Below are 17,297 nucleotides of genomic sequence, written 5' to 3' on the forward strand. Positions count from 1 at the left end.
AAAGAAAAGAAAACCCCAAAGTCATGAACAATGGTAAAAAAAAAAAAAAATCAAAAGCAAGTAGCAATAAAAAAATGTTTAGTTTATAAAACTGGCAGTTTAATGTAATGAATAAAAAAATAATATCCACTAAAAGTATTGAAACAGTTGAAATAATAATCTCATTTTAAGATAATACAGTTTAAATAGCTTGATCTAAAAGTATTAGATGAAATAGTTAGCTCAAAGTAATTGGTTGAAACAGATTGAGACAGTTAGCTAGAGGTAATGAATACAAATTTGAAAAGTTTGAAAGTAATGTGTAAAGTGTTCACATAGTAAGCTAATAGTAAAGGTTGAAAAAGTTAAGTCCAGTTCATAATTCATTCATAGGAAAATGTTTGGGTGGAGTCCATCGAAGGCTTACTCGATCGTCTCTGAAGTATGTTACACCAAATACGGCAAATAATTGTTGATCCTCGTTTTTTTAGATAAGAAGCCTTATATCTCCATACAAACCCTACGAACTAATAACCATAACCTGCCCCGTAAGACTGAATGAATGAGACTACCCTGATAGTATAAATACACATAGTGAAATGTCAGTTTGTCCTGTGCGTGTATTGTTCAGTGTGTGGAATGGTGAGTTGAGTGTGGCTGTGCATTCACGCTCGGTGACTGTGATGGTGACAACACAAAGAAAAGTGTACTTCAAGCACTCGGCTATATGAGAACACTGCAGCTACAAATTTCAGAGCTGCTCCTCCATCGCTTTCTGGCGAAACCACCTACACTCCATGACTCAGTGTGTGTTTGCCTGTGCTTTAAGGACAACTGAAGCATCTCAATTACTCAGTCAGTTCTCTCAGGATGTGAAGGGTTTGGAATCCGAGTGTACAGCTCAACGTTACATAAACCACAGAGAAAAACAATCTTTGCTTTTAAGAAAGGCCGTCCTTCCTTTCTGATTTATTGTCATTACATTTGAACATGTCTTTATTTGCACTATGTACATGTTGCCTTCACACAAGATAGGAAAAAATATCCCAAAACATAACAAAAAAAGATGTTATCTTCTTTAATCCGACATACAGGGAGCATAATCACCCTGGCATTGAGGAATGCATTCAGCAAACATCATTGTTGGGTGAATGTGTACATCAGCTCATCACAATGAGAAGAAAATAACAGCATTGAAAACCCTTATACTGCTGTAACACATTGCACGGTTGCCAGGTTGCCAAAGAAGCTGGATAGAAACACATTGTTTGATTGACACGCTACATAACACAAAGCATGTTCATCATTATCAGCAATAATACGCTCTCCAAGTGATGAAATGAGTTTTTCAGTATAGTTACAGTGATGGTCGTGATGTGTATGAGCGCTGACGTAGTTGCTCACGAGCTACCACAGGAACATGTGGTGAAGAAGGATCACATGTTATAAGGCCAAAGAATAAAAGTGAAATAACAACGTTCAAATGACCAGGACCCAGTTGTTTTAACCCCCCCAGTTTAAATTAAAACCTCAAGATTTGAAATCAGGTTGTTCAGAAGAAGGAAAAAAGATAACAGAATTGAATAGGATCAGTTAATCTTGTTTTATATTGGATATAACCTCCAATTTGTGTTTTTTAAAACATCGGATGGGGTTGGGATTATTCTGATTCAATAAACAAAAATAGGGTGGTAAAAAAAATACAGGAATTTTCTTCCCATAAGGATGAATCAAAAAGATGTGAAGCAAATAATATTTGATTTCGAGCAGATTTTAGAGGATCTTTTGGTTTGAGTGGGTTTTTGCTCCCGCTATGGACAACGTATGTCGGGTGAAGTCCTCTTTAAAGCGTTGGTAATCCAGATTTCTTTTATTGCTTCAAAGTTTGGATCTGGAAAAGGTTGAGCCAATCCAGTTGTTCTTTGAAAGCCTGTGGACAAAATGGCACTGGATTAACTGATCCTGGACAGACAAAGAAATGGATTTCCACACGTTTGAATAACTGGGCTTTGTATTCTATGAATCTTAGGGTAGGATTTAAAACAAATTCCAACAAATCAATAAAAATTCAGTTTATGATTATCCAAGTGCCTTGAATTAAAACACAGCAGGATGTTCACCTCTCCAGGCAGCCAAAAACAAAATCTAAAATCTGCAGTTTAATTTAACTGCGATGCACTGGAAACTTCCTGATCGGGGGAGAACACGAACAATGTTCACTCTTCATTAGCACAACAGATCAAACTTGCATGTTTGTCTTTTTTCATAAAGCAGAGGATGGGAAAATGGATTGTTTACTTGCAGGGTGTGACAGCGACTAGCGACGCCAAAAAGTGTCTTATTAGTGAAATGAATGCGGTTGTGCTATTTTCGGGGCAAAGCTCCAGAGAGTACACATTCCTTCTGTAAAAAGCCATTACGCCGAGCTAATTGTGCACCATAAATGTCAGGTATGACTAATGCGGGACAAGTGCAGAGAAACTAAGTGTAAAATGTCACCCCGCTAGGCTTCTCTGCTTGAAGTAGAATCTAACTATTCATTATCTATGATTCAAAACTACAATCAGAGTGATTTAAGAAGCCCTTCATACTGAGAGTAAATGTCTCTGTAGTGCCTTTCTATAACTTGTATTCCTTAAATCATGGGGAACAAACTAAAGTTACAATGAAGTGTTGTCTTTTTCAATAGCTGATTTTGGGAACGTAGGCTAAAGTATTTTGCAAAATACAAGCCCCTTCCCCGCCTTATCAATTTTAACTGAGGCTTTTTTATGATCTAAGAAAAACATTTTCTAAACCTGCTCAATCATGTGTAGCAGAACACTCCTCCCCTGAAAAGAATAATTGATCACAGCTAAAACCTAAACTGTCAGACTGCAACACTTTGTTTATGTGGAGCCCCAGAGGGTATGCAAGGCCTGCCTTTTAATGACATTATCTACCTGATTTATAACTTCCTCTCCTATTGTTAACGGCTGATGTTTCATTTCATTGTGTAACCAAATGCTATGCTTTCAGGGGAGAGAAACTGCACACCATATCCCCAGGTTTTTTTTTTTTTTTTGACCATATGTCCACTGGATTCCTGTGCTTTATTTCAAAGGCTTTAAATGAACATTATAATGTGTGAAGATTACGCTGGCTTTGGACTGGAGGGAACATAACAAGACAAACATAAAGAAAGGAACCACATTTTCATGGACATAGGCAAACCATATCAGGCATGAGCAGGTTGTGTGTGATTTCAGGACACGTCTTTGAGGGATGGACGTCAGAGGGAAAATTCAGGTCCGAGTCTCCGTTGAGGTCCTTTAAATTCATGCCAGTGCACATTGTTCAATGAGAAATGAACAGCATTTGATTGTTTTGATGGTTCTTCTCCTTCAGAAGTGCATTCTTCATTGATCAAGATTACTGGATTTATTTTTTTTAAGTGTTTCCCAGGAAATAAAAGCAGTCCTTTGTTATGATTTAAGAAGCTGTGCGGCAGTCAGCCCAGGGACAAATGCAGTCTCGGTGTTTTGAGTTGATACGGGAAGCTCACGGTCTATTAAAGACGGCCCTGTGTGGCAAACTGTGACAGGAAGAGACAGGACTCCACAGAGAGGCTACGATTTCAACTGGAGCGCAAAGAACAACAACAAGGACTTGGTTTGAGAGTGATTTTGTGTTGCTTTCTAACCTTCCTCAACCTTTGCTTTTTAACAAATGCTAAAGAGTTATTGTCTCAGTCTGTTCTCCTTGATTCTTCTGCCAGGGATTTGGACGATGGAAATCCAGCCAAAGTTAATGGGATGCAAACTGGACTCCAACATGGAATACTTGCATTACTTAAACTGTTTCTCTGTATCAACAAAAAACTTTGTCTATCCCCAATTCCCAGTCTTCTCACCCCCCAGCTTGACCCCTCTCCAGTCAGTGCGTCTAATCTTGGCTGACAGAAGGCCTGCAGGGAGAGAAAGCTGGAAAGAAAAGAAAGGTGGAGGAGAAAACTGTACATCCCCGAAAAAAAAAAACTTTCCCTCGAAGTCGGCTGGAGCAATGCCGTTCCCAAGAGAGGGAGTTGTTCTCCTTCCTATGGGCTCCCCGGAGGTGTGTGTCGAGGGGAAGGTGCAGAAGTGCTATATGTGTCCTGGTTTTGAAAGGTAGGCGATGAGAGCTACCACCACTCCCACGTACACGCCGGTGCCTATAGTGATGGAGAGGGCGGCGAGGAACAGAGCTCGTCGAGAGGCGATGTTGGCCAGAGGGAAGTCACCTTTGTTCACTGCCTTGGTGGTCTGAAGGGGAGAAAAATGTAAGAGAAGAAGAAAGTCAGACCGTTTAGAAGCACCTCAAGAGAAATAGTGACCCATTTTTCTAAGGAACCATAATTCGGAAGCTGTCTGTTATTTCTGTGGCAGTGTGAATAAAAAAAAAAAAAGGAAATGCAATTGGAGGATGGGCCAATTGACTGAGCGGGAAGGCTTCACCCAGGAGATCTCATCATGCATAGCAGGACTAAAAAATGTAATTAGTGTGAAAATGTCAAGGAGCAAAGGTTACGGTCATTTTATCTGCTAGCACTGAGTGATAAATGACATGTCAGGGAAGCAGATTTATCATAATCCCCCTTAAACAAACCTCAAGAAAAGGTCCAAATAAACGAGTTTTGTTTATAGAACCGTATTTGAAAAAGAGATCACATAAGAACTGTGCCTAAAGGTTAAAGCTAAACATTTAAAAACCTATATAGGTCATTAAATAGCTCGTTCATGTTATCTCATTGCTTTGTTGTAGAGGGTTTTTGAAAAAAAAAATTTCTCTTCAGACAACAACCCCCCCTCAGCCTGACCCAGTTACTGTGTATTTAAGGTTATAGTGCATTCTAACAACCCTCTATAGGCACATATAGATCCTCTCTGGTGCTGTGCCAACCTTTCTGCTTAAATAACACTTGTTTCCCCACACAGGGAGTAACCACTTAGTCTAGTTCTAGTTTCCTATTCATCAACAGCAAGTTAAAGCAGTACATTTTACACATGTCTTTTCTCAATAAAACATCCGTCTTGAAATTGTAAATAGTTAGTTTTGCCCTTTAACAGGTCTTTGTCTGCATGGAGTCTACAGATGACTGGTTTGACTCAGTGGAAGCCCACAAAAACAAAACATTGTTTCTTTATCATGTGAACTCTCTGAACTTAAAAAAACTTATAAAAGCATCGACCGCATCGAGCTCGTCAATTAGACGAGACGCACCATGTTTTCCTCCTTTGCTCCTTTAAGTCAGTGGCCCTCTTGCCCTGCTGTTTTCCTCCTCTGATGGCTCTCCTAAGACTTGTCTGTGCTTCAAAGAGGCACAAAGACACACTTGCACAAGCTACACAACACAGACATCACTCTGAACATAGAACAACCCACACTAAATGAAGACAAACTCACTTTATTTTATTTTCATTTTATCATGTCAAAGTTTAGTAGATCATTTATAAATGGATTGAAAATACTATTTGATCATCAAGGATGTAGAATATCTCATTTTTATTGATGCTAACTAAATAAGTAGTCAATGATTGTATGTAGTATGTTTAAAAAAATGATTTAAATAAGCAGGAATTTAAGTTGTGATTGTATCTTTCGTACGTTCTGGTTGTATATTACTTGGCTGACAAACAGGACAGTAAATAGTGGTTGAATAAGACTTTCTTTTGTATATTGAGCATATTGTTGATGTGCTTATAGAGCTGTTAGTGCTGTCTATCCTCTAGCTATCCAACTTGCCTGCCAATGGAGTATAGGTAAAGGGGAGAGAGATGTCGACTTGGATTTTCTGTTTTCATTTATAGCTGAATAGAGGTCAGCACTGAAGCAGAAAAGACACACACACAGACACACACAGCAGTAAAAAGTTTTACAGCACTTGAACGTTGTATAAGCTTTTCTATTTGCCATCTCCATTGTTCCCTCTCCAAAAGTAATTTCCATTTTACTCCAAATGCCACCCTAAATGAATCTATTATTTCTAATTAATGAGACTCACTGGCGTAAACAACTTATTCTGCTGAGTCAGAATTATAATTTATTGTACCTCTTACACAATGACATAAATGCATCCCAGCACATTTAAGGATGTCCTGTTGAGTTAATGACCTTCATTATTATGTTGCATTCATTCAAATGATTAAGGAGCTGATGTGTAATTCATATGAATGTGATGAGGCTGGCTTCAAGGTCAGTTTTATACCTCCAACTACGAGTCCAAGGTCACCTTTTAAAAAAAAATATGTACCATTCTTTTTGGAAGTGAGCTTTAACACATCTTTTCATCTTTTACATCTCTTATTCATGTCTGAGTTTTTTCGAGGTTACGCCTTGCAGTTCGGTGCATCATCTGCATAGAAGCGGATTTCCTATCTAACAGCGGTATTGAATGAAAAACCAACACTGAAGCAAGACTTAAATTCTAAACCTTTGACTTTTCTCACAAGCACTTAGCCTGTGGATAAAAGTGGCTTCAATTTGGTTCCATTTTTGGATTCCCAACCTTAGTCATCATAACAGAATAAAAATGGAGGAGGATTCAAGGAGTCAAGCTATTACTCTTCCTCACTGAGAGGAGCCAGCTGGTTCTGGTACCAAGCCTCGCTGCTGCTTTCTTCGAATGTGTGCTTTGTGTCGCTAACTGAAGTGAAAGCCTGAGGTAAATGTAACACTCACTGAGACCAAAACTCCCTGTTGGAGCACATTCCCCTTGAGGAGCTGAAAGACGTCACGTTACCTCATTTGACATTGAGATCCCGAACCAGAAGAGCAGCTAATAAAAACTGATGTTTAATGTTTTCTGTGCTTCAGAAAGGCTTAAATCACATAGGAGTGTAACAGCGAGTCTTCGGACATCAAGTCTGTAACCCAAAAAAGTCTATATTAAAAAAAGGAAAGGTAAATTGCAGCCCACATACAGGTCAGCCTTTTTAAATAAATGTGCCAGCCTTTTGCCTTCTATACAGATGTTTTTGTTTATTATGAATATATATTAACTCTCACCTTTTCAGCCATACACTGTACCTAGTATTATGAAAAATAACCCCTTCACATTTGCGCTACAGAGACAGATCATCCCCATCAGACAGAAAAATCCAGAATGATGACCCAAATAGTAATTATTATCATCTTCATGGGATGTCACTGAAGTCATTTTCAACAAGTCATTATAAAAAAAAGTACGTGTGAAACAAAATGTAACAGCTTTTTCCTATAAAACTGTAGCAGGAGCCACAGCTATGTCCCTCATTTGATGGACACTGGAAGGCACCTCATTCTAATGTTTTATTTTTGAGTTCTCTATCATCTTGTTCAATTATATATAATTAAAGTACAAATATTTGTGGATCCATTTTGGGCAACTTGGGACACCAGAGGGCAAATCAATCCAAAGAACAAGAGACCTGTTAAAAGAAAGTCATTCTATACTTAAGGGCTTGTGTTTCCAAGTGTATGTCCAAATAAGAAATATTAGTGAAGGAATTTTTTTTAAAGTGACACAGGTGGATGATAAATACATTATAGACGGATTATTCTTAAAGCAAATATTTCTTGTGTGTTCCCAAGTGAAATGATCCTTAATGTCATCCCAAAGTCAGTAGTGCTCCATGTGTAGCCTTAGTATGCAAGTTGAATTAGCAGAACATTGTCAATGTGTTTTGAGGATTAATGTGCACAGTAAGCATTAATTGTGTATTTCATATTGAAGTATGCATGCGTGGTTATAGCATGTATCATTCTAACTTCTCCAGATATACTAATATGTTTTGTTTTTTCTCTATTTCTGCATCTAGGGTTTTCATTTTCTGTACCAGTGTAACCAGTTCCTGATTGCAATGTTGCATTCTTTTTTTTTTTTTTAGTATTTGGACAATTTTAATTCAATTAAATAGTTTCTCTTTACCAGAAAAAAAACACCTCTGCATCTCTAACCACAGCACATCTAAACAAAAAACATTTTTTTCTTCAATTACAACTGAAAAAAGAGAGGTCATTCCATTTTTGGAAGATTAGCACCGAGAAGCTTTTAGAAGACCACGTCTGTGAGACAAAGAGAGCCTGCAAGAGAAAGAGTCTTCAGCCAAACGCCTCAAAAGGTCAAGAAGTAAATCAAGACAAAGCACTTGTAATCAAGACAGCTTCCATGTCAATACAGTAATTATTGAAACAAAAGCAGCATTATGGAGGCCTTCTGGGAAATCAGGTTTGCTTTCCAAACTTGACAGAACACATTCTCCTTTTGAGGATGTATTACTCCCACTAGCAAGGTCCTTCTGAGGAGAATATCCTGAATAGAGTCATAATGTGACAGCGGACAGTTTTATTCTTCCCATCACTGGCAGGAAACAGCGCTGAAGTACACACGCTTGTTATTTAATTCCTCCTGCCAAAGCATTTGTAATTGATTTATCCGTCTTTTTCTCCCTTTCACACGAGTAATTAAATTAAAGCGCGTCATGGCTCTCCTTGAGGAACACGAAAATGAAATATAATAAGTCCACAATGTGCACTAAAGAGATGAAGGTGTGCCTATGTGGTTCTCCGTATAATGCACAATATACGTCAATGTGGGGATCTTTTCCTTGACTTCCCTTGAGAGGGAAACGGTTAGAAGCATTAAGGCTTTATCTCCACAACCTTGACAAAATGATTGAAATGTGGTGTCATAGAGAAAAAAAGATAACATCTCAGACTTAGCTGCATGGAGAGTTATTGGATGTGCTCATGGAAGTCAATTCAGTCCCCTTAGCAGGTTTTTCTTTCGCAATAAACAACACATTAAGCCCCGAATCTCTGCGCCTCTCTCTCTCGCTCGCCGTCTCTCAACCCGCTTCAAACAGACAGGCGTGCAAATATATATAAACCATTCCACAATAATTAGCTCATTCATTTCCATCCATTATGATGACTTGTTTGCCGTGAGATAACTTGAGGGGAGTCTTATTTGCATAATCTTGAAAAGAATCGCTTGCCGCTCCTCAACTCTGCATTTTCCAGCACAGATGTCTTGGAGCTGAGAGAAACATTTATCAGCATCTCCAAAACAAAACACTCACCCTATTAGTGGCAATAATTGAAACTCAATTCTGTTTCCCAATCAAATGCTCCGAGCTCATTTTCCCCGGATACTCACGCTATTTTAGTCATTAGCAGTTTTGTGTGTTTGCGTGCGCGTGTGGGTGGGTGGGTGGTAAACGCTGAATTCTAACACTGTAAAGCACTATTTACCATAAAGACGTTACACAAAATTAAAGATGTAGATTTTGGCAAATAGGATATAAGCAATTAAAAGCAGAAGATAAATGTGCGCCTGTCGGTGTGTCTGTTTGTATGTGTGTGTGTGTGTTCATGCCCTCACTCATTGTGTTCTCTCCTTGGGAAGCTATTACCCATCTCTCTGTTTGACTACGACTGACCTTCCAGTGGGACTAAACAAAAACACTATTGATCTGCCGTCCTCAGACTCCATTACAGTCGCTAACCTGTTTGTTTGTAAAATGTCCTCGGAGTGAGTGACAACGCTGACGTGTGATCATTTCTAAACTTTTCTCCTTGGCTTGTCCTGCTGCTCTTGTCTAATCGTATTATGCATGAGTACAAAAGGCAGAGAGGACTAACAACTAAAAACGATGAAGATGAGCATAATGGGCTGAAGTTTTGAGGATGGTAAGCCCGAGGTACATACATGAGTACAGAAAAGTATTCATACATAATCTGTCTTTTTGGGCAGGTTTACAAAAAATCCCTATATGACCTAAAAGAAATTGTCAATACTGCATGCGTTGTTTGGCCGATCCCCCTAATATTTGGCTAAATATACATACTTAAATGGGGTAGCAAATTGCGCTATAAAAATAACAAATTAAGTGTATTTTTTTTAAATGTCAGAGGTTAGAAGGTGAAGATGAATATGGCTAATGCTAGGTGATACTCCCTCGCCCTCAAAATTTGGCTTCTCAAAACTCTCTCTCTATAGTTCCTGCTATTTTTTCACTTGCTTTTAAATAATTGAAGCATTCCTATGGTATAATGAGCTTTCATTCTGTAATAGTATTCATGTCAAATAGTAAAAGAAAGATCTTTGATCAGGCTTTATTTTTGCTCTGTAGCTCAGCACAGATATCTATGCTCTGCTTTTACTACGGACAGTGCAGAAGGATGGAAGTTAACACAGATAATTCAATCCCAAACTGTGTTCTAATAAAAATGTACATTATCCTCATGCTAACTCCTACAGAATTAATTCATTTAGTCAGAGGGCTCCCTGTGCGACTGAATGAAACCAAGACCAGTGAAGTGGGTTATTGAGCCATAAAATGAAGCGATCCCAGACTCCCACCATATCTTTTCCTGACAGCTCTTCTGGACGGTACCTTCTAAAGGACGGAGATTGGCAGGAAAGTCATCCATCCCTAAACGCAGCCATCACTTCCCCATAATTACCCAGGAAGAATCAAATTAGCTCCTGACAAGATAATTCACTGACTGCCTTAATCTGCTGCCGACTGCTCACGCCAACAGATAAGATGGCTAAATGTTTTTTGATATTTCAAAATGCAGGACGATTAACTGGAAAGCTCACGAATCTCCTGCATATGTGTGTACAGTGTGTATTTACTTGCACTCTGAATACAAACACTGCATAGCCTATACTGTATGTGTGTGCTACACATGGCCTCTAAGAGAGACAGAATTGATTAGCAGCAGGGCACATAGCGATCCCTTCTGCTCTTTGACTGACACACCACCACCGGAGATGTTTTCTAACAGTATTGAAAAGAGGGAGGTAGTCCAGCTGGAATCAATTAGACAGCCAATAAGTGCTGTTTGCCATTTTCTTCGGCTGAGAACATATTGGAAAAGCTTCAAAGTAGCAGGATTGCGTTTGTCCTGTCTGTCAAATTGCACTCTAAAACCATACAACTACTCTTTCTACACTCATGCACTTTTATCTTCACATCAAAATACAATTTCTCTGGCAAAGCAATACTAATTTCAATAGCCTTGATTTTGTGAATTTGCAAATTTGGATGCCAATCTCTCACCCATACAGGGATTAACCATGCAGGTAGCGTTTTTAAACGATCAAATCTTTAAACCACAAATTGGATTCTTTTTAATAACCGTTTTAGATTTAACATTCAAAGCTGTGTTTGTTGATAAATGGCAGGGAGATGAAAAAAACCCTGAAAAACAGCTTCTTTTAAGATAGTTTAAGCAGAAAAACTATGCTAAAGTCATCAAAACAAAGACTTTTCAGAGATTTTTTTGTAGTACGACTTAGAGAATTGTCAAATAATATACCTTCCGGACCATAGCCCTTTCAAGGCTGTTAAAAGTGTGTGAAAGCTCATCACCTTTAATTTGTCGCCACACCTGTAATTGGGTTCATCTTTAATCCCCCTGAAAAACACCACTAGTTCAAAGTCGGTCTCTCATCTCAGAACACTTCCGATGTTAGACTTCCTTGAAAACTCTTCCGAGAGGTGTCTAAGCCTGTTTGCAGGGCATCAAGCAGCCATTACAGATCGGCCTTGAGTTATTGATGGGTAGCTCAGTAAAAAGTGGCCTTGCGTTGGCAGCAGGACAGTCAGCTGTCAGTTCTTTTTTATGTGTGATAGCCCTTAATCTGCCGGTGATGAGTCACACAAAGAGCTGGGTCTGTGAGAGTGTATCCGTGTGTTCCCATGCCAGTAAATTCATCGAAAATCATTTGTTTGGGTGGGAGGAAAGACGCACCTGTTTTGTAAGACCTTGACGAAGAACCACTACATCATTTAAAAGCATGTGTGAAAGACAGAATGCATTTGTTTATATATAAATAAAGATATTTGTGTACGTGTTCTCACCCCCTGTGAGAAGTAGAACGCTGCAATCCCCAGAGGCCAGAAACAGCAGAGCATGGAGAAGATGGCCAGGCCCAGGTGGTCTCGAGGAGGGACGACGATGAAGTTGTCCTCGCTCTCGCTGTCGCTGGAGCAGTCCGTCTGCACAGAGAACGGAAACAGGGTCAGAACACACGCCCAGTTTGTACCTTATACATCGGAATAAGGGGTGATGTAGTAGAAGTGCAGTTCAAGTTAAAGATGACATTCATTCATAAAACTATGCTACCATTCAATTTAAGACTATTTCTTCAACAGATTAACTTGACTTGAATTAACTTGACTTCCAAACCTTAAAGTGTAATGCAAAACGTTTTATCTAAGACTGAAAGCACTCCAAAGTTTATACTTCATATTTGGCTACAGCCAGCAAGGAGTTAGCTTTGGCTACATTTGTATAATTGTAGGAAAATACCTCACCTTGTTTTGTCAAAGGTAATGCAAACCCAGCAAAAATGAACCTCTAAAACATACTCTATCCTATGTTCCATCTTATTCATTAAGTCGTTTGCATGTGGTTATTACTGAGCTGTAGAAAGGAACATATTTTTATTTAATTACCCATTGGCAGAGCCAGGCTAGCTGTTAATCAGTTTCCAGTCTGTGGGTTAGCTTAGCTTACTTGCTAAAGCTTAATGTTTTGCTTGCAAACATGTGGGTTATATACAGTATTCTTATCTAGGTATTTGAAAAAATCATTAGTCATTAGGTAAATTCTCCAGTTTTGTTCTTCCCTTCATATCAATCCATGTAAACATCTTGTTTCTATACGGTGAAAGCTGCAGACGGTAGTCTTAAGCTTAACATGAATACTGTAAACTTTTGAAAATATGCTAGAATCAGTTTTAGTGCTAGGTCTTAGCAAGAAAAGGAAAAAGTATATTTTTCACTTTGTCACCTCATTACAGTAAATAATAATAATAATTTAAAAAAGTATATATATAGATATATATATATGAAAATAATTGCTATCAGCATATACAGTATACATAAGTTTGTTTCAACAGGTCAACGCATTCCTTTATTGGGCTGCTTAGTAAGTCTGTAGACAGACAAGTGAATCGAGAGAGATTTCAAGGTAACAGATGATAAAAACACCACTCCTCCCCTGTACAACAACCTGTGTGCAGGTATAGAGGTGATTTCTAAGTCGACTGGGAGGAGAAAGAATCTGCAGTCAGTGAGAAGGAAAAAGACATTTGTGTAATGGGAAACAAAACACAGACGAGTCACTGCTTCCTCATAATGTCACAGCTCGTATTCATGAACTTTTGGTGATGGCCCATTACTTTCTCATTAGTTCGGAGATATGCAGATTCCTACATTTTGGCATCTAAACAACAGATGGCATTAGAAAAAAGCCACGGTTGAGAGTACTCTCCATTTCAGATATAAAACCGTTATGAATCTAACACACCTCTTCCCTCAAGCTTTTATGAAACTATTTCACGCTCCATGCAACATTCCTCACATGGAACTGAAACACCTCTCGGCAAAAAAGAATAGACGTCCAAACATCTGCATACTGTTAGGAGGGTTAAACACTCTCGGGCCTCATGCTAGGCAGACCTTATCCATATTAAGAGTCTTTTTTTTTTTATGACCGTACTTTGCCAAACAACCTTCAACATACATAAACTGTGCATGTCCCCCCACGACAAAGGAAAGACAAAGAACAGAGATTTATTTTCCTCTGAGCCTGTAATGAAAAGAAACCACAGATTGAGGCCATGGTTTCAATGCGAGCCATTAAGCTGCATCCTTCACACATCATCCTGTTTGAAGGATGATCCAGCATGAGGGTGGAACACGACAAATAAATGAAAGGAATCAAGGCTAACAATATACTGTTGTGTCAAAGAAATTGAGTTTAATATTAAGCTTAATATTGCGATCATGAAAGGGGAGAAATCAGTCATAGCAGAAAGGCAAATGTGGTAGCGAGCTTTCGTCAGATAAAAACATTCAAGATAATAATCTGACAAAGAAAATTCTTTCCCTACATTTTCTTTGAACATTTGGACCTTGTGCCTTCATGTTTTCTTTATTCTTGGAGGATTTATACCACTTAATCCCTTCCTTTTTCTGTTGATGCGCTGGACCCTAATGAATTTAGACTTTACTTTCAAGGATTACATATTCTCTCTCTACCACTGTTTGATATCAAACAGGAAAATATAGAACCACAGTTTTTGATAATACGAGACCTTCAGAGTGAATGCATCATGTCCTGAGGTTCAGTGTGTTGGCCTCAAGACTGGAGTGGGCGTACCCACAGCTTTGTTACTAGACGGAGCCGTTGGTTTTTCAGAAGTTGGTGTTGTTGCTCTAAAAATGAAGACATTTCAGTCTCTCTTTCATTGGGCTCATGATTCCCTTAAGTCTGGAGGTTGTTGGTGTTTTTTTTGAAGGAAGTTTATTCTGTTTTTTTCCACAGCGTGGACTGAACCCTTTTCAAATGATGGATCATTTCTGGCTATTGTTTGAATTAATTCATATTAAAATCAACAATAGCTACAGCCAGTACTCTTTTTCTTTGCAGCAGGAAAGCCAAGGATCCTGTTTTGTTTATCATAATGTTGTACGTTTGTTTATGGTGACATCTTCACCAAACATCTGGAACAAGGTTGATCATTTGCAAAAAGCAGAGCCTGGCAGGAAACTAATACAAGTTGTTGCTTTCATGGTCCTGTTTTATTCATCACCTAAAACAATCATGTTAGCTAGAACATTACATGAAAACGTATGTAATCTTAAGGTTTTAAAGATTTTAGGGGTATGACACATTCAAAGATACACCAGAAAATGACATCACCGTGAGGACAAAATACCAAAGACGGCACTGTATGTATATTGCAGGTGAAACTTCTGAAAAAATGTTTCTGTAATTAGGAAGTGCAAATAATGAATGGAGTGTAATGGATTTACATATTTGATGTTGTGAATTGTTTTGCATTGGCATTTTCTATGTTTATTCAGCAAAATCTGATGGAAAAAAAATCTGCTTAGTATTTTTATTTGAGATAACTTATGTTTTATTGACTATCATAACCTTCTGGCTTAGGCCATTCACATTCTGGGCATCTGAAAATAGTCATGACAATTATTATTCAGCAAAATATAAATGTAGGAACAGGTGGGGGACATTTTTGGCAGACTTGTAATTGTAAGATGATACCATGTTTGAACAAAGAAGGACAATGCAGACTTCCTGTCTTTGTTTACACCTGGAGTTTATTTATTTCAGGGAGAAGATTACAGTACATTGTTGGTTCTATTCAAAGTTGAATGGGTGTTGGGAATGCATTCGCTTTGAGGGTTGAGGCAGGTTTCATTTAGTTTTAATAACATGCAGCTCTTATAGTCATGCTGCCTGATGGATGAAGGGGATTAGAAGGTGGATGGTGGAAATGTGTGGGGGCCCAGCTCACTAATGATAGGGGCAACAGTGGATTTATATAATCCAAAAATAGACTTCTGCAGGACAAAACTAGTTTAATAAAATACAAAAGTGTTTGAGCAAGCAAAACCTTCCTAAATGATGTCTGCAACACAAGACAACACCACTCTGTGCTGTCAGGCTTTCTAATGAATCTGTTCAAAGCTGTGAACACGGGGCCCTGTCATGATGATCGATACATTCTCATTCTCTTCATAATGTAATGCTGAGGGAAAAAAAGGTCATAATACATGAGCATAATGCATGCTACAGTCTGCATAATGTCATGCTGCCTTCATGGCCTAAAGCAAGTGCTGCAATCTCTGCAGAGCCAGGCCTGCTCCACTTTGTGCCTCCGAGCTCACGGACAATATCTGTACTGCCTCCTGGCTGTTTGGGGAATGAAAACACACATCATCATCCAGGGATCCCGGCTGTTTGGTTGGCTTAGGTTTATCAGGGAAGAGAGGAATTAAATGGGCGAAGAGGAAGTCAGTCAAGCAAGCTAACAAATATGTCAACTGGGGGAAGGTGTGCTTGAAGCCTCTTGTACAAGCGGATACATTGGAGGGTCATTAATCAAAACCTTTCAAATGACAACATGAGGGACAAAGCGGATTAAAGCAGGCCCCCAATCCCTCCGCTAAGCCGTCTCATGCAACAATAATAAGATTATGATCAGACATCAATCTTTCATATTTTCTCAAAAATGAAACGCAAAGAACAAGGGCTACGACCATTGCACACACAAAAAAAACTTCTCGATCACTGACAGGCTGAGAAGCTGTAAAGTAAACACAAGTTTGTTTACCATTTTTGTCTGACTTTAAATGAGTGTGTGTGTGTGTGTGTGCACTTGTCGTCATTTGTCCCCCCCCCCCTCTCTCCTTTACGAGAAATACCTAATGACTATGCATGCCGGTGCTACTATCAGAGCGCAGATATGTCTCGCGGGGCGTAAATCCTGTCAACATGAGGCAACAGGCTGACAGGTAATGAAGAGCTAATGGATGGTTTCAGCACTCTGCCATGACAGCAGAACCAAGAGGAGGGCTTGTGTAATTTATTTGTTGCCAAATTGCCTACGCAACACACAGGAAATGTGCCCCTGTCCACTTTTTTTAACCCCTGCAATCCATCCCCTGTTGACACATTTCTTTGTGTGCGCAGATCATGTCAAGTGAAAGTTGTGTCATTAATCCTGGAAGGAAGGTAATTCTGTGAAGATGGCCTGAAGTGCTTGTCTAATATACCGTAGACATTTATTTTATTTTATTTTAGATGCACCAAAATCTCCAACAATGTAAATAAAGCATCACAAAGGAAGTGGCAGATTCTGTTTATTTTTTACCCAACTGGGACACTGACTAATGCAGGGCTAGCATGAAGTTTCACACACACACACACACACACACACACACACACACACACACACACACACACACACACACACACACACACACACACACACACACACACACACACACACACAAACACACACACGGACACACGGCTCAAGATAATATATTTAGCCATTCTGTCTTATCTAATCATATCTACTTTACTTCCATTAAAGTCTCTAAAAGATGTATTTATTGTACTTTAAAAGTATCACAACAGAGTGGCAACATTTAAATCTTCCATGCTTACTTCTTCAAGGACTCAAAGACGTCACAATTGAAAGTGTAAACAAAATGATATATGTGCCCCATTAAAATGCAAAGAAAGCTAAGCCCAAGTGGTTGATTTTAACACAAGTCCCATCTCTGACAAAGCAAAGGTTCCAACATAGTTTAGGATTTTGGGGTTATCCCTGAAGTAGCCAATCAGACATCAAGGGTTTGCCTGGGATACCCCCTGGATCAGCCACTGTACACAAGTCTATGATCAGGGTTTGAACATAGCAGTAAAATACAACAGAATTATCAGTCAACAAAGCCGGCAAAAAGACATGAATCTGAATAGAGGATTCT

General features: G+C 38.9%; 1 protein-coding gene and 1 long non-coding RNA gene across 2 annotated transcripts in view; one reads left to right on the forward strand and one right to left on the reverse strand.

The window, feature by feature from the left end:
* LOC132984582 (uncharacterized) overlaps positions 1 to 17,297 on the forward strand; it is a 76,150-nt gene that overhangs the window by 22,458 nt on the left and 36,395 nt on the right. The window lies entirely within an intron of this gene.
* syndig1l (synapse differentiation inducing 1-like) overlaps positions 914 to 17,297 on the reverse strand; it is a 40,135-nt gene continuing 23,751 nt past the window's right edge. Inside the window, exons 3-4 of the mRNA XM_061052371.1 lie at positions 11,850 to 11,987; positions 914 to 4,259 (exon numbers count right to left, since the gene is read on the reverse strand). Coding sequence (XP_060908354.1) covers positions 4,101 to 4,259; positions 11,850 to 11,987 — 297 coding nt within the window. The 3' untranslated portion in view covers positions 914 to 4,100. The remainder of the gene's footprint in view (positions 4,260 to 11,849; positions 11,988 to 17,297) is intronic.

Source organism: Labrus mixtus, chromosome 12 (genome assembly GCF_963584025.1).
Source record: "Labrus mixtus chromosome 12, fLabMix1.1, whole genome shotgun sequence".
Classification (NCBI taxonomy): domain Eukaryota; kingdom Metazoa; phylum Chordata; class Actinopteri; order Labriformes; family Labridae; genus Labrus; species Labrus mixtus.